General features: G+C 36.1%; 1 protein-coding gene across 1 annotated transcript in view; it reads right to left on the bottom strand.

Moving 5' to 3' along the window:
- HDX (highly divergent homeobox) overlaps window positions 1–18,095 on the bottom strand; it is a 316,379-nt gene that overhangs the window by 281,561 nt on the left and 16,723 nt on the right. The window contains exon 3 of the mRNA XM_049766600.1: window positions 11,938–13,041. Within this exon, the coding sequence (XP_049622557.1) occupies window positions 11,938–13,041 (1,104 nt within the window). The remainder of the gene's footprint in view (window positions 1–11,937; window positions 13,042–18,095) is intronic.

Here is an 18,095-nt window from a genome sequence, read left to right as displayed (position 1 = left end):
ACAAGGTATACAGCTTCAAATTCAACACACAAAAATTGGTTATCTATCATATATGTATATATGTGTGCAAACACTAAACTAAAGAGAAAAAGATTAACGAGTCTATTCCATTTAAAATCATCTCCAGAGATATCAATTATCTAGGGAAAAATTTAGAGGAATACTTAGATGTTTACCATGATAACTGTAAATCTCTTTAAAAAGAGATAAAATATGTTAAGAAATATAAAAATATCGTATGCACATGATTGAAAGAATTCATTTTTTAAAATGACTACCCTATGTAATTATATAGGTTAAAAACAATTTCCATGTAAATTCAAATGACTTTTTCAAGGACCTAGAAAATTTAATAATAAAGTCTGTATGAAACCAAAAGAGACCATGAGTCCCAAAACAATATTTAAATCATACTGATTTCTTAATATAAAGACATCTCATTACCTAATTTAATTTGTGTAGAATATACAGTTGTAAAGATACCATAATGATAATTGCCTGGTACAGGAATAAAGATAAGCTTTCCATATCAACACATTACATAAATCAATTAATGTGGACCAAAGACCTAGAGATCCAAAGGAAAACTAAAAAGCACACTGAGAAAAGCAGTCTCTGTTTAATTATAAGGGCAGCTATTAATTACAAATATGGCATAAAGGCAAGAATCTGTCTGTTGTGTAAATAAAATCATTCTAATGGTCTGGATAACTGGGATATCACCAGGTAATCATTGATGTGTATCAAATGACAATTGTCATACATTTAATGCAAGGGTAAACCTGTAATGATTTGACTTTTGAAGTTGTTCCATAAAATTTCTAATTCCTTTTGAGCTTCAAGGGTTAATTACATTGATCTAGCTAGGGAAGAGTCCCCTTCAAGGATAAGAAATAATTTAGCAAACTCTGAGTTAAGAATTCCAAGGGAAGGTTAAATCTAATTAATGTCTCCCAGCTTTTTTGAAAACCATTAATGGTTTTGAGATCTTTCTGGTAAATGGAGATTTTTCTGGGGATGCACTGCAATATGCTCACTGAAATACACCAAATATTCATACTGTGACACATCTGAATATTTTTATCGCAATCAGTAAACCAGTTCCTGCAAGCATGTCATCACATAATCAGAGTCTTTGACCCCTACAGGAACAGCAATTTCTTTAAGAGTCAGACTACTTCTTCCCAGGAAGAGACCTACAGTGCCTTGTGGGATTAGCCACTTTTTGCCATATTTTAATTTTTAGGAGTACTGGACTGGTTTTATGGTTATGGTGTTGGGCAGCAAGGTATTCAAGCTAAACTCCTTGCAGTTTCAGGCTGCTGAAAATGTATTGATAGTAGTTCTGTTGGCCCAGGCTCCATTTCTGGCAAAATTTTGGTATAACTAAAAATCAGGCAGGCGGGGTCAGAGACATAGGATGGAGGTAAGGCATTTGCCTTTCATGTAGGATAGTGGTTTGAATCCCGGCATCCCATATGGTTCTCCGTGCCTGCCAGGGGCGATTTCTGAGCATAGAGTAACCCCTGACCACTGCCGGGTGTGGCCAAAAAACAAACTAAAAAAATCAGGCAGCATTCATGATATTGAGGCCTGTTCAGTATGGAGGCAAGCTCGGGATCATCAGAATGGATCAGGTTCTCTCTGCAGGAATACAAAGACTTCCAGTACCGCCCCTCAAAGGCCTTGTGCGAGGTTGCAGCAAATCATTGAGCTGCCACTCGTCTAGTAATACTGTCTTGAGAAACTGGAGAAGAGTCCTGTTCTTGGTTTCACACGCTCAATGTAGATGTTTTAACTGTGGTGAATTGGGGCATTTTTCCAGAAACTACAGGATTTCTCCTGGACCTGCTCATTAAGATTGCTACCCAAACATCCTGTATCTGGAAACTATAATAGAAAGCAGACCCAGGTCCTGTAGAATCAGGGAATACTGCCATCTGCACACCCTCACCAGCATGGACCATCAGAGCTATGATTAGTAGATTAGCTGCAAACTGCTACTGCAAAAGTTCTGCTTGGTTATCACTTTGACCCACACCATAACAATAACACCAGCCCAGTGCCCCTAAAAATTAAAATCTAGCAAAAATTTAAAAAATTAGCCTTGTAGGCTTACTCCTCGGAAGAAGCAGTCTGACTCTTAAAAGAATCATTGTTCATGTAGGGGTGAAAGACTCTGATCATATTGGAGAAATAATAATTATATTTTAATTATACTGTTTGTATTTTTGAAAAGGGAAAGTACATGGCCAATCTCCTGTTACTTTCTTTTCTAGTACCTAGACACTCCAATCATCCTAGTATTGGAGGTTTTAGTAACACCAAGCCCTAGCAGCCTCTGGTGGTCTTTACCTCTAATATTACAAAGGCACAGCACCCACTAATAAGCCTTGAGATTCATGGGAAAAAGTGGAAAGGTATGATTGACATAGGTACTGATATTTTTATCATATCTTCCCAATACTGCCTCCAGAACTGGGCCAAGCAGATGCCATATGGCCAGCATGAAGCAGGTACCTTGCCTTTTTCCTTTGTCTGACAGAGTGTATATGACTAAAATTCATTGGGCCAGAGGAGAATGTGGCCAGCTTTCAATCATGTATACCTCCTACCATTGAATCTATAGAGTCGAGATCTACAAGAACAGTAATGTGCTCATCACTCCTCCCCAAGATCCCTCTTTAATCCCTAATTCAAAGGCCATGCCTTTTTATTTGAGCTTCTGCAGTTCAGCATGTCGTTTCTTCTCATTCATTAGAAACTTCCCAAATCCTCTATGGCACCATAGTGGCCCCTCAAGAACGTAAAGTTGAAGGCAGTAGTAGAGTTGGTAGAGAAACAGCTTAAACAGGAACACATTAAAACCTCATTTTCGGGGCCGGGCCGTGGCGCTGGAGGTAAGGTGCCTGCCTTGCCTGCGCTAGCCTAGGACAGACCGCGGTTCGATCCCCCGGCGTCCCATATGGTCCCCCAAGAAGCCAGGAGCAACTTCTGAGCGCATAGCCAGGAGTAACCCCTGAGCGTCACAGGGTGTGGCCCAAAAACAAACAAAAAAAAAAACAAAAAAAAACAAAAAAAAAACTCATTTTCAGAATGTAATTCTCCTGTCTTTGTTATACAAAATATATCAGGTAAATATATTAGGTAAATAACTCTACTAAGATTCCCTTGCACTCACTGCAGCCTGGCATCCCTTGTGTTGATTCCCATAGACTGACCACTGGTTGTAAAAGACTGCTTCTATAAAATACCAACACACCAGATAACCATTAATGATTTGGATTTCCCATTTCCTCTCTTAACAACAGGACCCCTAGATGTAGGTTTAAGTGTACTGTTTTATTTAGAGGAGTGAGCAACTCACCTAGTATGTGCTAATATTTTGTTGTTTTGATTTTACACCCTGTTTGTGCAAGGTTTACCCATGCTCATACTATTCACTATATAGTTTTTTTGCTTGCATGTTCCAACGACAGGAGTTTCTGAGATTGAGAATCTGATGACATGTTTACAACTAGTTTACAGGTTGCCATAGAGAATATTCAGATGCTGAACAGTATGAATATTTGGGTTATTTCTTTGAACACACTACAGTGCATCCCCAGAAAAATCTCCATTTATTAGAAATATCTCAAAACCATTAATGATTTTCAAAAACTGCTGGGAGACAATTAATTCAACCTTCCCTTGGAATTTCCAACTCAGAGCTTACTAACTTATTTCTCACCTTTGAAAAGGACTCTGCCTTGGCTAGACAATTAATACCTGAAGCTCTAAAGGAATTAGAAATGTTATGGAACAACTCCAAAAGTCAAATCTTTACAGGTTTACCCCTGAATAAAATGTATGGTTATTGTTATTCGCTACACCCCAATTATCAACCTTGGTGATATCCCAGTTATCCAACCCACTAGAATGACTTTACACAATAGAAAGCTTATAACCCTTGTGCCATATTTGTAGTTAACAGTAGCCCTTATAATTAAAGGAAGATTGGGCACATGCCCTACTAAGCTATGAACCTCATGTCATTATCTTACCCATTTCTAAAAAGGAAATTGAATCCATTTTGCCCTTCAGTGATGTCCTTCACAGAACTAGCTCATTTCTCAAGAGAAATTTCCATTACCCAGTGAGAAAGTCCTGGGTTTTCTTGTCAGAAAGATGCATTTTGTAATTTCTTCTATCATTCATTCTTCACCCATTCCCAATGTTCCAGTATTGGTACATTGGTAGCTCTTCATTGGGGAATTGTTATATCACTGTCCCTTCATTGGCAACAACTCTATTTAAAAATTACAATTTTGTTCAACAAACAGAACTCATCATTTTAATTTGCTTACTCTCAGATGTATCAGGCCCATATAACATTATGAATGACTTAGTATACATGGCTGGCCTTTTTCCTGGAATTTTCAAAGCTTTACTAAATGACCAAGTGGTTCAGATTTGCTTCATCACTAAAAAGGTCTTTTATAAAAGCGCTCTGAACATGTTTTCATTACTCATATTAGATCTCATTCTGGCATCCCAGGACTGATGGCCCAAGAAAATTAAACTACTGATTGCCTGGCAGCATCTTCTTTTACATGACCTGCTGAAGAGCATCAAGCCAAACACACAAAGCCCACTGCCTTCATGTATATTATCACATTTCATGGAGACAAGCCAGGCAAATAGTTCACACGTGCCCAATATGTACTCCATTACTCTATACATCACATATAACTGAAGCTAACCCCCAGTATATGCAGACAAATAAATTATTATCGATTGGTGTTACACATGCTAACATTTTTCCAAACAACCTTTTCTTCATGTAGTAATTGACATTTATTTTCATTTTATATGGTCTGAATCTATGACTTCTGAAAGTGTTAATGCCATTCGCTCCTTTTTGTTACAATGTTTTTCTCTCATAGACATTCCCTACAACATCTAAACTAATAGCAGCCCAGCCTATACTAGTAAAACTTTTCAATAATTCTGTAATAAATGACAAATCAGTCATATCACTGGTATTCCTTAGAATCCTCAGGGACAAGGTATCATTGAACATGCTCACAGAACTTTCAAATCTCAATTATTAAATAAAACAAAACAAAACAGAAAATAAGATATGTCACTGCTTGATTTCTTATCTCTAACGTTATTTTCTAGAAATTTCTAGAATTTACCTCAAGGAAAGCCTTGCACAGCTCCAGAATGATACTTTCAAGAAAGAGCACAAGCTCAAAAAAGAGTTAAATCACCTATGAGTGAAAATTGATAAAGAATGGTAGCCAGTAATCTCCTCAGCCAAGATAAAGTCTATGCTTATGTTTCCAAAGATGGCAACCCCACCAAGAAACTCTAAGTCCCATTATGCCTCATCAGAAGTCGAATCCAACAAGACTTAGAAAGGCCTTTAGCTTTCAATATGAAGCCATATAAGGGAATTAATCAAAAGAGGAGAATCTGTTATAAGAACCACTCACACTTGAGTCATTCAAAATAATAATCATCTTGTCTTGTTGTCTTTTGATGCCTCAGTTTTGGGGTGAGGAATAAACTTCTTTTAAAATATTCTAATGTTATTCAGAAAAAAAACTATGAAGAAACTTGGATGCTATAGATGATGATGATGATTACAGTGTTCATAATAAGACAGTTTAACAGATAACTTTCTATTTAAGTATGTCTGCAACTATGTTTTAATGTTTTGTTCACAGAAGTCTATAAAAAAAACTTGGATATCCTGGACTTGTATTACATTGCTTAGTTTTCTAGACTTATTACAGTGTTCATTGTAAAAATGTTTACAAACATATGAAAAAAACCTTTGTGATATGTATAAGATGGGTTATGGAAAATGTAAATGGTTTTAGTACGATGTATGCACATCTAATCTATGACATTTTTACAGCCAAATCTACCCTCACAGTAATTCCTAGGAATTAGATATTACAGTAACTGACTTAAAATGTTCTCACCACCTTTCCTGCCAGCTTTATATATAAAGCACTTTGACCCATTACCATTATTGTAAGGTGAACCTGGGTAAAAGCCTAAACAAAGGTGTTTGCCAACTTCCGCTTCGCAGTAACCTCTTCTTTTGAGATGTAAAAGCCTACTAGATAGTTATTTTTGTATATGACTTGGCCTTTCCCCACCTAAACTTGGGAGTTGGTTTGAATAAAGGATTTCTGGCTTTGAGAGAGAGAGAGCACACGACAGAGAGAGAGGCCATGAGGTAAAAAAAAAGCAGACTAATCCAATGAGTTTCCTCACTAACTTATTATTATTTCTCTGCTGCTACCCTGCTTCATCAGACCTATGTGCCTAAAGGGTTAGAAACATGGCATGTGGGGCAGTCTCACAACTCACAGATATTTTTATTTTACAATTTACCACCTTGATGAGTCAGTTATACAGCTATAACAAATCAATGAATTAACAATATATTTGTGTGTTTGTGTGGTGGCCACTTTCCTATGTTTCTGTTGCACATGATATATGTCAGTCTCATACAAAAACATTCTACCGTTTCCCCCAAATAAGACATCCCTTGAAAATAAGACCTACTTACAGGTTTCCTTCTGGGTGAAATATAAGGCATCCCTCGAAAATATGCTTGTAATGAAAATTATTTTACTCTAAACTGGTTGCTAGGGCCGCCCTGACTGATTCACAGTTTCTCTGGTTTGTGTTGACAACTACCATACTACCATACCATATAAATTTCCTTTATTTTCATTAAACAATAAATGTGTACCTTATTCTTCATGAAAAAAATAAGACATCCCTGAAAATAAGACCTAGCACATCTTTGGGAGCAAAATTTAATATATAAGACAATGTCTTATTTTCGGGGCAACAGGGTAGCATCCTCCTCCTCCCCTACCACTAAGCAAAATATTTTCTATTGTTTCCCTGTGCTCACCTATCTTTGATTTGTTGATTTCCCTATTAAACTCCATTATCCCTACAGCTCAACACCCCTTGTGTCCTGAAGCACCACCTGACTCCCATTCACCCTCGCCTCTTCAGTTTCCTTCCAAACTCACATCACTATGGACTGACACAATAGACCAGAATTTTAGTCTGTGTATCTACCCAGAAACTGCAGGACACTTTCTCTGCCTCCCTGACTGGCCTCAACTAGATTACCTCATTAGCTGAAGCAATAATTCAGACTCTATCCACCTTGATTTGATAACAACAGATTATTTGGGTATATGTGTATTTCTTTATTGGGGAACATTACTGTTGCTTTGGACTTGTTCAGCAGAAAATAAAGATGTGTGTATTTCTTTATATTTATTTCTTGGGGAAGTGTTTTTATTATACCTTTGTGTCATGGATTATAGTAATGCATCTAAGGTGGGATAGAAACTACCATCTAACCATAGTGCCCTGATGCCCCAATAATAACTTGTGGCAATATTATTTTTTCTTTTTGCATAGATACAATAAAATGGGGATATCTTATGAAAGAGAGGAGTTCCTGTCTATTAGGGATAGGAACTCCAAAACTTATATATTACATGTGGGCCCTAAATCCCAAACATTTGTCATATTGGCTTGAAGTAACTTTCATTTACTCTTTGACTGACCACACATCTCCAATTTTTTGATCCCATAGACAGAACCAGGGGCAGGTTTTGAGCCATCCATGCAATGAAGAAATCACGGGCAAGCTTTGTGCTACACTGGCAATGACCTGCAACTGGGGCATGCTTTTTGATGCCCTGATATCTACTTGAGACCAGGTATGCTTCATGATGCCCTAGATGGAATGACATAGGATTTGTGAGAGCCCAAAAACTCTAGTGCCAATGTCTGACAACAACAGCCATCAAATACAATAAAAGAAAAGGGAGCCTTTACTCTCCTCATGACTAAGAAGAAGGACCCTTTGGGGTTACGCAAACTATAGACTGAGTTAAAGCCTTCATGCAGTTGGAATGTATGATCAAATGCTTCCTGGGAAAGGACACTGCTCTTATCTAGGTTATTTTTTCTTTTCATTTCACTTGCTTTTATTGTGCCTATGCAAAATAACAGCCACTTTTGTCACTTTGTAAAAAGCTTTGCTCTGGGTATAATGGTTCTGTTCACCCACAATTATTTTAGTACTGATTCTGGGTTCCTGACTCTTGCAGAGAACAGTAGTATATATGAAGAGTATATATGATGTTTCTAGCCCACCTCATTATTTTTTGTTTAGCAAACAGAAAGTGAGGAGATGTAGAAAAATCTCACAGAGCCTAACAGCAAACATTTTGCTTTCTCCTGAGACAGAGCAGGCATCCTGTTTTCTCTTTAAATAGAGCCTACATCCCGGTTTTCTTTTAAACAAAGCATACAGTCCTAATTTACCTTTAAACAGACCACTTAGCTTTTTAGTTTTTTTGTTTTTCTCCTTTTCCTGATTTCCTCCTAACCTCCTAACTGATACATGATGAATATTCCTTCCCCACCTAAAATAAAGGGTTGTTGTTGGAGTCATTCCCCAAGAAGTGGCTTTTGGATGATTTTTGACTGTGTCAGCTCTCTACTTGCATGGGATCTGACTTCACAAGCCTCTCTTAAAATAGATGAGGCTGTTATGTAAGAAATACATGCATACTAGGCAAGAATTGGGTGTTGAAATGAAGTATACCCCTTGATATAAGATTTTCACCATGATACCCCTTCAGTAACAATGTTGCATTCTATAGTGTCAAAAAGGTAAAAAGAAATATATTTTAATATTATATGATACCCTATATGAACACATTATCCTATGTGCAGCCAGTAGTTATCCTTGAGCAAAATGTCAGGAGCAAGCCCTATGCATAGCTAGACATTGCCATTTTTAAAGGCAAGAAGATAACTACTACTATTATAGACAATTGGAATTTTCCAAAAAGAATTCATACATAAATACCTAATTCCCAATGTAATGGCATGTGAATGCAGGTTCACTGTGAAGCTGTTTGATCTGATTTCTCACTCATGTGACTAGTACCCTTAAAAAAGAGTCCTAGTCCCTTCTAATAAGTGAGGTCATGATGAGAGACTATTTTCTATTCACTAAGAAGCAGACTGTACAATGAATTTGCCAGACCATTTATTTTGGATATATCTGGACTCCAAGATTAAGAAATAAATGTTTGTTGCATTTTAAGTCACTGAATTTATGCTAATTTTGCTATATCAGTTCAAATTTATAAAAACATTAATAAACATAGACTATACTTCCCTAGGCATTCTTGGCTTATCAAAATATCAATTAAAAGAAAGCCCAATGTAATACTCCAAGTATATTTCAAACACAACTATATTGTCTACCAGGTCATGTTGGACCAGATCTGACATGATAAGAAAGGGAATATATGAGCTTGAAAACGCAAATTATAGTGGGGCTGATAAATGATCCTTACTGTTCTTTCAGTGCAGAAGATGTTTCTTTTTCAACTAGTTTGGATGATGTAAAATGATAAATATTTTGCCTAAAACTAAATATAGGAGATATCTTGACTGTCATTAAATTTTCACCTAGCCAGTCATGAGTATAATAAAGTTTAAGTGCCAGAAAACATTTAAGTGCCTTGGTGGTAGTTCATGTCAGAGACATTCATGAATAGTACAAATGAAACTCTTAGGTAGAGTGATTATATAAATTATGTCAAGTCACACAAGTATAAAGTGTCACAGTTTAGAATTGAATCCAGGATTACCATACTCCAAATCCATGTTCTACTGTGAGTTGACCTGTTTGTTTGTTTGTTTGTTTGTTTCAGACCTGGTGATAATTAATGGTCGTTTCTGAATCTGTACTCAGAAATCACTCCTGGAGGGCTTGGAGAAAGTATGGAATGAAAGGGATTGAACCTAGGTAGACCACATGGAACACAAGTGCCTTCCACTCTGTACTATCTCTTTGGTCCCAGAGTTTCCCTTTAAAAAATAAAGAGATTACTATACCAAAAATTTTGCCATGTTTTCTGAGTTAAAATTCTGTTTATTCAAGAACTGTGTGTGAGATATGTAACAAGATAAATATAAAAATACATTTATTCCTAGATTTATATGAACAAAATCAGGAATACAAAATAAATAATGGCAGCCTGTACATAAAATGTATCTCAAATGGTAAATAATGTTTACCATTTTGTTCCAATATTGAGAAAAAATCTAAAGGAATAAATAAATATAAAGAGTTTATGAATACAGGGGGTCTATAAAAGTATCTTCTTATTTCTATTTATAAAAAATCAAATACAGAAAACTGATTAGACTCTCAATAAGAAATGGCATTTAATGATGATGAACAAGTCCCCTTTTGTTAAAGCCAGGTGCCCAGATGAATCTTACTAAATTCCATTTCAGGTTTTTAGTTTTTTTCCAATTTTTATTTAGGCACCATAATTTTAAATATTGTTAATAGTTTCAGGCATATAATATTCCAAGTTTACACAGTATCAGTGTCCTTCCACCAAAGTTGCAAGATCCTCTTCCAACCTCACATGCCATTTCCTTAGCAAATTTTGTTTTGTTTTGTTTTGTTTTGGGGATACACCCAATGGTGCTCAGGGTTGCATCTAGCTCTGCACTCAGGAATCACTACTGGCAGGTGCAGGCTTCAATATGGGCTGCTGGGGATCAAACCCAGATACGCCGTATATAATACAAGTACCCTGCTGGCTGAACTCTGGCCCTGGAAAAAATTTAAATTTAATTATCTATTGATACACATGTTCGCAACTGTGCTAAAACTTATGAATTTATTACATACAATAACCTCACCTCTCTCCCCCAAAATATCCAAGACCATTCACCAATATTCTCACCTCTAATCTGATTTTCATTTTGAACCAGGTAAGTATAAAATGGAGTTAAACAAAGTTGTTTTCATATATTGGTTAATAATAGCCCAGAAGCAGCTTAGATTTGAATACAACTCAAACATACTATTAATTCTCATATTAATGGGTAAACATCAAGGAAACACTACCAAACAATAATGTTATCCTATTTAAACTTTTCTAAAGCAAATATTTAAGGGAGAAGATTGAGGGCCTCAAGACATGTTCTACAGACTTGCTCTTCAAACCTGTGTTCTCCCTTGAACATTTATCTTGCTGGCTCTGGAGAAGACTGAGCAATTCTTGAACATACACTTCTTTCTTTTTGTCCCCTCATGCCTTTCTAAATAAGTTCCAATACAAATTAACATATTTCATAAAATATATGTTCACAGTAGTCTAATACTTCTCTGATAATGTTCATTGCAACATATCTAAACATTTGAGTTTGTGAAACAGTAAATAAAACCTACATTTTACAATGTTACTAAACTCCTTTATAACATCATTTGATTAACAGTTAATCACTTTTAATAAAGCAATTGTTCCTTTAATATAAATTAGCTGACTAAATTTCTGCAGTGTCTGACTTCTTAACTATAGTTACCTAAAGAAATCATTAACTTACCTGTATATGTATGCAGGAAAATCCTCATTAATACAGTGACATCACAACAACTGCAAGCAACCATTATTACAAGAATAGTCTATATTCAAGGGGCCGGGCGGTGGCGCTGGAGGTAAGGTGCCTTCCTTGCCTGCGCTAGCCTAGGACGGACGCGGTTCGATCCCCCGACATCCCATATGGTCCCCCCAAGAAGCCAGGAGCAACTTCTGAGCGCATAGCCAGGAGTAACCCCTGAGCGTCACAGGGTGTGGCCCAAAAACCAAAAAAAAAAAAAAAAAAGAATAGTCTATATTCAAAAGGATGTACCTCGCCAGGTATTCTTCAGAGTTGACCCCAATCCATCGCTTTTAAACAAAAGTCTCAAATTACTTCAAAATATTAGGTTAGCGGCCTATCTTTGAAGTCTAACTGGATTTTAACACTGCTTTTTACACCAAAAAAATAAAAGCTTTATAAAATAAACTTACACATTACCTGGTAATTGTTTTGGTTTTGTGAAAACCTCAATTGCTTTGGTGATGAAAAATGTGGAGAAAAATTACTCCGTGATGAATCTGTATTGCTGTACATTGTAGTAGATGCTGTGTGCAGTGAGGTCCGAGGTGTCAGATGGCAGTCTCTATTTTGATACAATACATTATCTGAGAAGTCTCTAATATTAACCACTTGTGAATTGGGCATATTTCTCCCAGGCAAAGCTGTACTTTGGTTTTCAGCTCGAGGGGAACTGCCACTTTCATAAAACCTTGTGTAGCTCGGTATCTGTGCTCCCATCAATGCCAACTCCTCCTCTCTGGCATATTCATAGTCAGCATCTCCAGTTTCCATTGCAATAGATAAACACGTTCCTTCTGCTGAACTAGACTTCTGTGTACCACTTCCTCCAAGAATTCTCTGGGGGTAATCAGTAACTGCCAGTGAAAATACTTCACGGATTTCCAAGTTCTGCGTTCTACAGTAAGGGTCTCGAATAGGTGCTTTTTGTCCACATAAATTACGTGAACCTGTGTGCTCAGGTTTATATATCCTTTGCGTTCCAGCTGGTTCAGTTTTGCAAGGTCGGTTGCACACTGATGATTTTTGAGGTACTGTCATTTCAGAAGTTTCCATTGAAGGGCTTCCATAGCTTTTCTTTGTGTGATTATATACTGAGTTTCCAGCATTTAACACACTTGTCTTTCTTGACAAAATAATAGTTTTTTCACCTAAGAGCAGAGAGGCATTTTTACAGTGTGCTACTTGTCTTTGATCAGGAATGTGTAACTGAAACTCAGTATCATTTTTACTGGCTGTTTTCTGATTAGGGACTTTATGTGCTTCTCTGATTTGTGTATTTGTATGTTTGGTTGCACCTTGACTATTTGATGAACTGGCTTGGCTGTATATACCAGTTACAACAACATCATTATTGGAAGATGTCCAAGAAGACTGTTGACTTGAGGATCGAGCAATATTGACTGCATTTCTGACTTTAATGTCTGGAGTTCCCAAAGAGGGACTAAAAATAGTTCCTGTTGCTGTTGTTCCTGATTCAGAATTCTTACTACTCATTTTTCTTCTCTTATTGCCAACCCACGTCTGGAAGGATAAAAAATGATATTATGGAAAGGTTCTTAACCAGAACCAGGAACATCCCTTTTTCATGTGAAAACTATCTTCCCTTTTGTCACAGAACAAAGATCTATACAAATTTAAAATAAAAAATACAAGAATTAAGAAAACTTAAGTAAAATATATCAAATATGATTAGAGACTTGTACTTGAGTATCTAGGAACTCTAATAACAGAATCATAATATTATTCCTCTCTTTCTCAAAACCAATACAGTTAATATGAATTAAAAATCCTAAAATGTTTATATATTTTGACCAAACAAATTATTTCTGGGAAGTTACCTTAAAATTAATCACAGGTATACAGTTTATATGCACCAGTATTAATTATTTTTCTATTTATAATAGTAAAAATTAAAAAATATTTTAAAGGTCAGTGTATTGTAAAATATACTAAAATACTCATAATATTAAAATATGTAATTGCAGCTCTTAGGTTGGATAATTATATGCATGTATCAAATTTCTAAATTTCATATTGCCTTACACTTAGGTTATATTTAGAAATATTCATTGCTATAAACCACACTGAAATGCACATTAGCACACAGCATCTTTTTTATTTGTTTGAATGTAGTATTTTATATTTTCAAAGCATCAGTAATGTATGAGAGATTTCATTTCCACTCACAGCAACATTTTGCGTTAATTTTTGTTTTTTAAGTCACATCCAGCAGCGCTCAGGGATTACTCCTGGCTCTGCACTCAGAAATCGCTCCTGGCAGGCTCGGGGGGGCCAATATGGGATGCCAGGATTCGAACCATCATCCTTCTGCATGCAAGGCAAACGCCTGACCTCCATGCTATCTCTCTGGCCCCCATTTTGCATTATCTTTAAAAAAAATTGACTACCCAAGGGCTACACCACATTTCTGATTTTAATGTCAGGAGCTCCCAAAGAGGGACTAGAAATAGTTACTGTTGCTGCTGTTCCTCATTCAGGATTCTTACTACTCATTGTGATAATTGTGAAAAATTTATAAATGGTTTTATACATTAAAAATCCACAATACAGTGACTGTTGGACAGTTGTAAATTTACCTTTTGAACCATGCATTGGAATTACAATTATCCAAAATATCTCTAGTTTAAAACTTTATTTTGGGGCAGAGAGCTAGTACAGCAGTTAGGACACTTTCCTTGCATGTGGCTGACCAGGTTTTATCCCTGGCACATCATAAGGTCCTTTGAGCACAGCCAGAAGTAATACTTAAGCATAGAGTCATGGAGTAAAAGTAAGTCCTGATCACAACTGGATGTGGCCTAAAATTCAAGAAATAAGCAAATAATATAAATTTTTCTTGAGTATATACTTTAAAACCAGTACATGTGTTTTCTATAAAGAGGGTGTAACGTCTGCCTATACTTGAAATGCTTTAACTGTATTAATACTATTTTAACTAAAATATTTTGATCCAGTAACCCATTAATTTCACTCATATATGGGATATTTGTCTTTTTAAAATTGATTTATATGAATAACCATTCTTCCTCACCTTAGATCATTGAACTGTCAGGATTGCCTCAATGCAAATGGTAGCAACAATACTTAAGTTTATAGATTTATGCTCTCCCTGGGTATAGTTTAAGACATCAAGCCATTTCCTGGATCCCATAGGAACAATTTTGTCCTATAGTTAATATTTCTCACAGTTGCAAATGTTTTTCATAGTTTTTCATTAATTTATGGTAGTGACTTTCTACTTTACAATTTAATATATTTACAATTTTTGCATGGTAAATATGTGCACTATTTTAAGTAATTTATTATAACCTTAGTATTTTTGCTGAAGCATTATTTCCTTTCAATAAGACATTAAGAAATATTACATTCATGGGGATGGAGAGATAATAAAATGTAAATGGCATTTGTCTTGCATGCAATACCCCGGGTACAAGCCCTGGCACCCCAGATGGTCCCCAAGTCTTCCAGGAGTGCAGAGCCCAAAGTAAACCTTGATCACCACTAGTTGTGGCCCAAACAAATAATGAGAAAACAATATTATGTTCCAAAGTGCCTAATATATGAAATTTGTGGCTCAATGGACTATGGCAGAGGGATTTTGGTAATTTGGTGGTATTATAGTAGCATGTTTTTAGTAAATATAAAGTTGTACTCTTAATCCCATATTGTGAAAACCAATATTAGTTCAATTTAAAAATTAAAAATAAGGTGCTGCAATGATAGCACAACAGGTAGGGCATTTTCCTTGCATGTGACCAACCTGGATTTGATCCCCAGTATTCCATATTGTTCCCTGACCCTGCCGGGAGTAATTTCTGAGTGCAGAGTCATATGTAACCTTGAGCTGGAAAGGTCCCCCACCAAAAAAAATTAAATTAAATTAAATAAATAAATTGTTCATGACTCTCCACCCTTTCCTTATGTAATTTTTGATACAATCATCCTTCTTCACTTAGCATTCTTTTTAGTTGTCAATTAAAAATTATTGTTTACATATGGTATGGTATGTTGTTGAAGAGCTATATTGATTTTGCCAAATTTCATTGTTTACACAACATGCAACACTAATCTATTGTAATAATATAAATAAAATAACTGACTAAATTTCTATTATGTGATTTTAATATGGTTAGTCTCATATTTCTAATTGTATAAATGAAGAAACAAGTTCAAAAAAATTAAGTAGTTCAAGAAAGAACATACTGCCAGTAAGTTACAGAGAAAGGATTCAAAATCAGTTTTATCTTAAAGTATATTCTATTGGCCATAAGTGTTCTAGAGCCTTAAGTGGTAGGACAGAGGGTAGGGGACTTGCTTTGTACAATGTTTGAGCCAGCTTCAATCTCCATGTCACATAACACTCCTCAGAATCCTGCCAGGAGAGAACCCAGATTGCAGACTGGAATAAATCATAACTCCAGCCAGGTGCAGTCCTGGAATGACCTCATCAACACAAAACATCAAAAAAACATGTTCCAGACACTGAGATATAATCTATACTTCACATGAAAAAGCAATAATTTTAAACTTACTCTGTTTTATTTTCTCTGAAAAACAGAGGTAAGAATTGAACAGAGGTAAGAAAGTGTACTTTCTCTCTTCAAAGAAGATGAAGCTATAAGAGAAAAGCATGTTTACTGGTCTTAAAGTATATACTCAAGAAAATTATTACTCAAAAATACTCAAGAAATATACTTAGGAATGCCCTCAATGTTTTCCAAATAATATTCAAGAAAAATATTATTTGTTTAGTTCTTGGGTTTTAGGCCACATCCAGTTGTGATCATGACTCTATGTTTAAGGATCACTTCTGGCTGTGCTCAAAGGACCTTATGGGGTGCCAAAACTTAGTCTGCCACATGCAAGGAAAGTGCCCTAATTGCTGTACTAGCTCTCTGCCCCAAAATAAAGTCTTAAACAAGAGATATTTTGGATAATTGTAATTCCAATGCATGGTTCAAAAGGTGAATTTTACAATTGTCTAATAATCATTGTATTGTGGATTTTTTGATGTGTAAAACCATTGATACATTTTTATTATGATTACCACAAAATGTTAAAACTTTCCATGAGAATGCATAGTACATTGGTAACTTTAAACTCAAGACTTCTGTATCATGTTGATAGCACTATTTTTATTTTAAAACCCTACTATGCTATCATTGTAATACCTAAATAATCAAAGAAAACTTAAAAATGTTTTAGTTGGGCAGGAGAGATAGCATGGAGGTAAAGTGTTTGCTTTGAATGCAGAAGGACAGTGATTCGAATCCCGGCATACCAGATAGTCCCCTGAGCCTGCCAGGAGCGATTTCTGAGCATAAAGCCAGGAGTAACCCCTGAGCACTGCCGGGTGTGACCCAAAAAACAAAACAAAAATGTTTTAGTTGGGTCAGGGAGGTAGCTCAGAAAGCTGGGGCTCTATCTCCAGGTTCAATCTCCAGAGATTTCCCCCCCCCTACCAAAAAATATCAATCTTAGTGCATTGAAAATGTATTATTTAATTTTGCACCTCCTTATGAATTTATGCTATACTATATAACTATATAAGCTAAATATTTATATTAAGTACAATGATTATATAAGTACCTATGTAATGTAGAATATGTATTACATATAATGGGTCAGAGCTAGGGACAAGCATGCAAGCCATGTATGTTTTCTACCTTTTCGTGAGTTTAATTCATGGTCTATATGATCTCCCGAGACCCACCAGAAGTTATCCATGAGAATAGAGCCAGGAGTAATACCTGAATGTTGCCAGATATGCTAAAAATGAAATACATATATTTTTGTCCGGTACAAATACAGTGAATACATATCATAAAAATACAAAACAACCAGTGCTGGCATGGATGCAAGAAGAAAGGAACTCTCAATCATTGCTGGTGGGAATGCAGACTGATCCAGCCTTTTTAAAAACTTTGTGGACATTCCTCTAAAAGCTAGAAATTGAGCTTCCATATGTCCTAGCAATACCACTCGTAGGGATCCTCCCCAGGGACACAGAAACACAATATAAAAAGGCCTTTTGCACTGCTATGTTTAGCGCAGCACTTTTTACAATAGCCAGAATCTGGATACAACCCACATGTCCAAGAATAGATGAATGATTTAAGAAAATGTGGTATGGAATACTCAATGGAATACTATGCAGCCATTATAAAAATGAAGTTCTGAAATGTGTTTATACAGGTATGGATATAGCGATTATTACACTGAGTGAAATGAGTCAGAGAGAAAGGGACAGACGCAGAATAATCTCATTCATTTGTGGGATATAAGTAAAGCAAGAGATAATATGGTAATAATCCATAGACAATACACATAAGGATCAGGAGATCCAGCTCAGGATAGGTAGCCTGCCACAAAGAGCTGTGTGTGCAATTAGAGAAGGGTCTACTAAGACAATGATAGTTGAAACTGAAAACTCTGGATAAGAACTCAACATAGGGCCCGGAAAGATAGCACAGCGGTGTTTGCCTTGCAATCAGCCAATCCAGGACCTAAGGTGGTTGGTTCAAATGCCGGTGTCCCATATGGTCCCCCGTGCC

This window comes from Suncus etruscus, chromosome X (genome assembly GCF_024139225.1).
Source record: "Suncus etruscus isolate mSunEtr1 chromosome X, mSunEtr1.pri.cur, whole genome shotgun sequence".
NCBI classification, from domain to species: Eukaryota; Metazoa; Chordata; class Mammalia; order Eulipotyphla; family Soricidae; genus Suncus; species Suncus etruscus.
The sequence above is the reverse complement of the archived record's forward strand: the minus strand, read 5'-3'. Positions and strand labels throughout refer to the sequence as shown.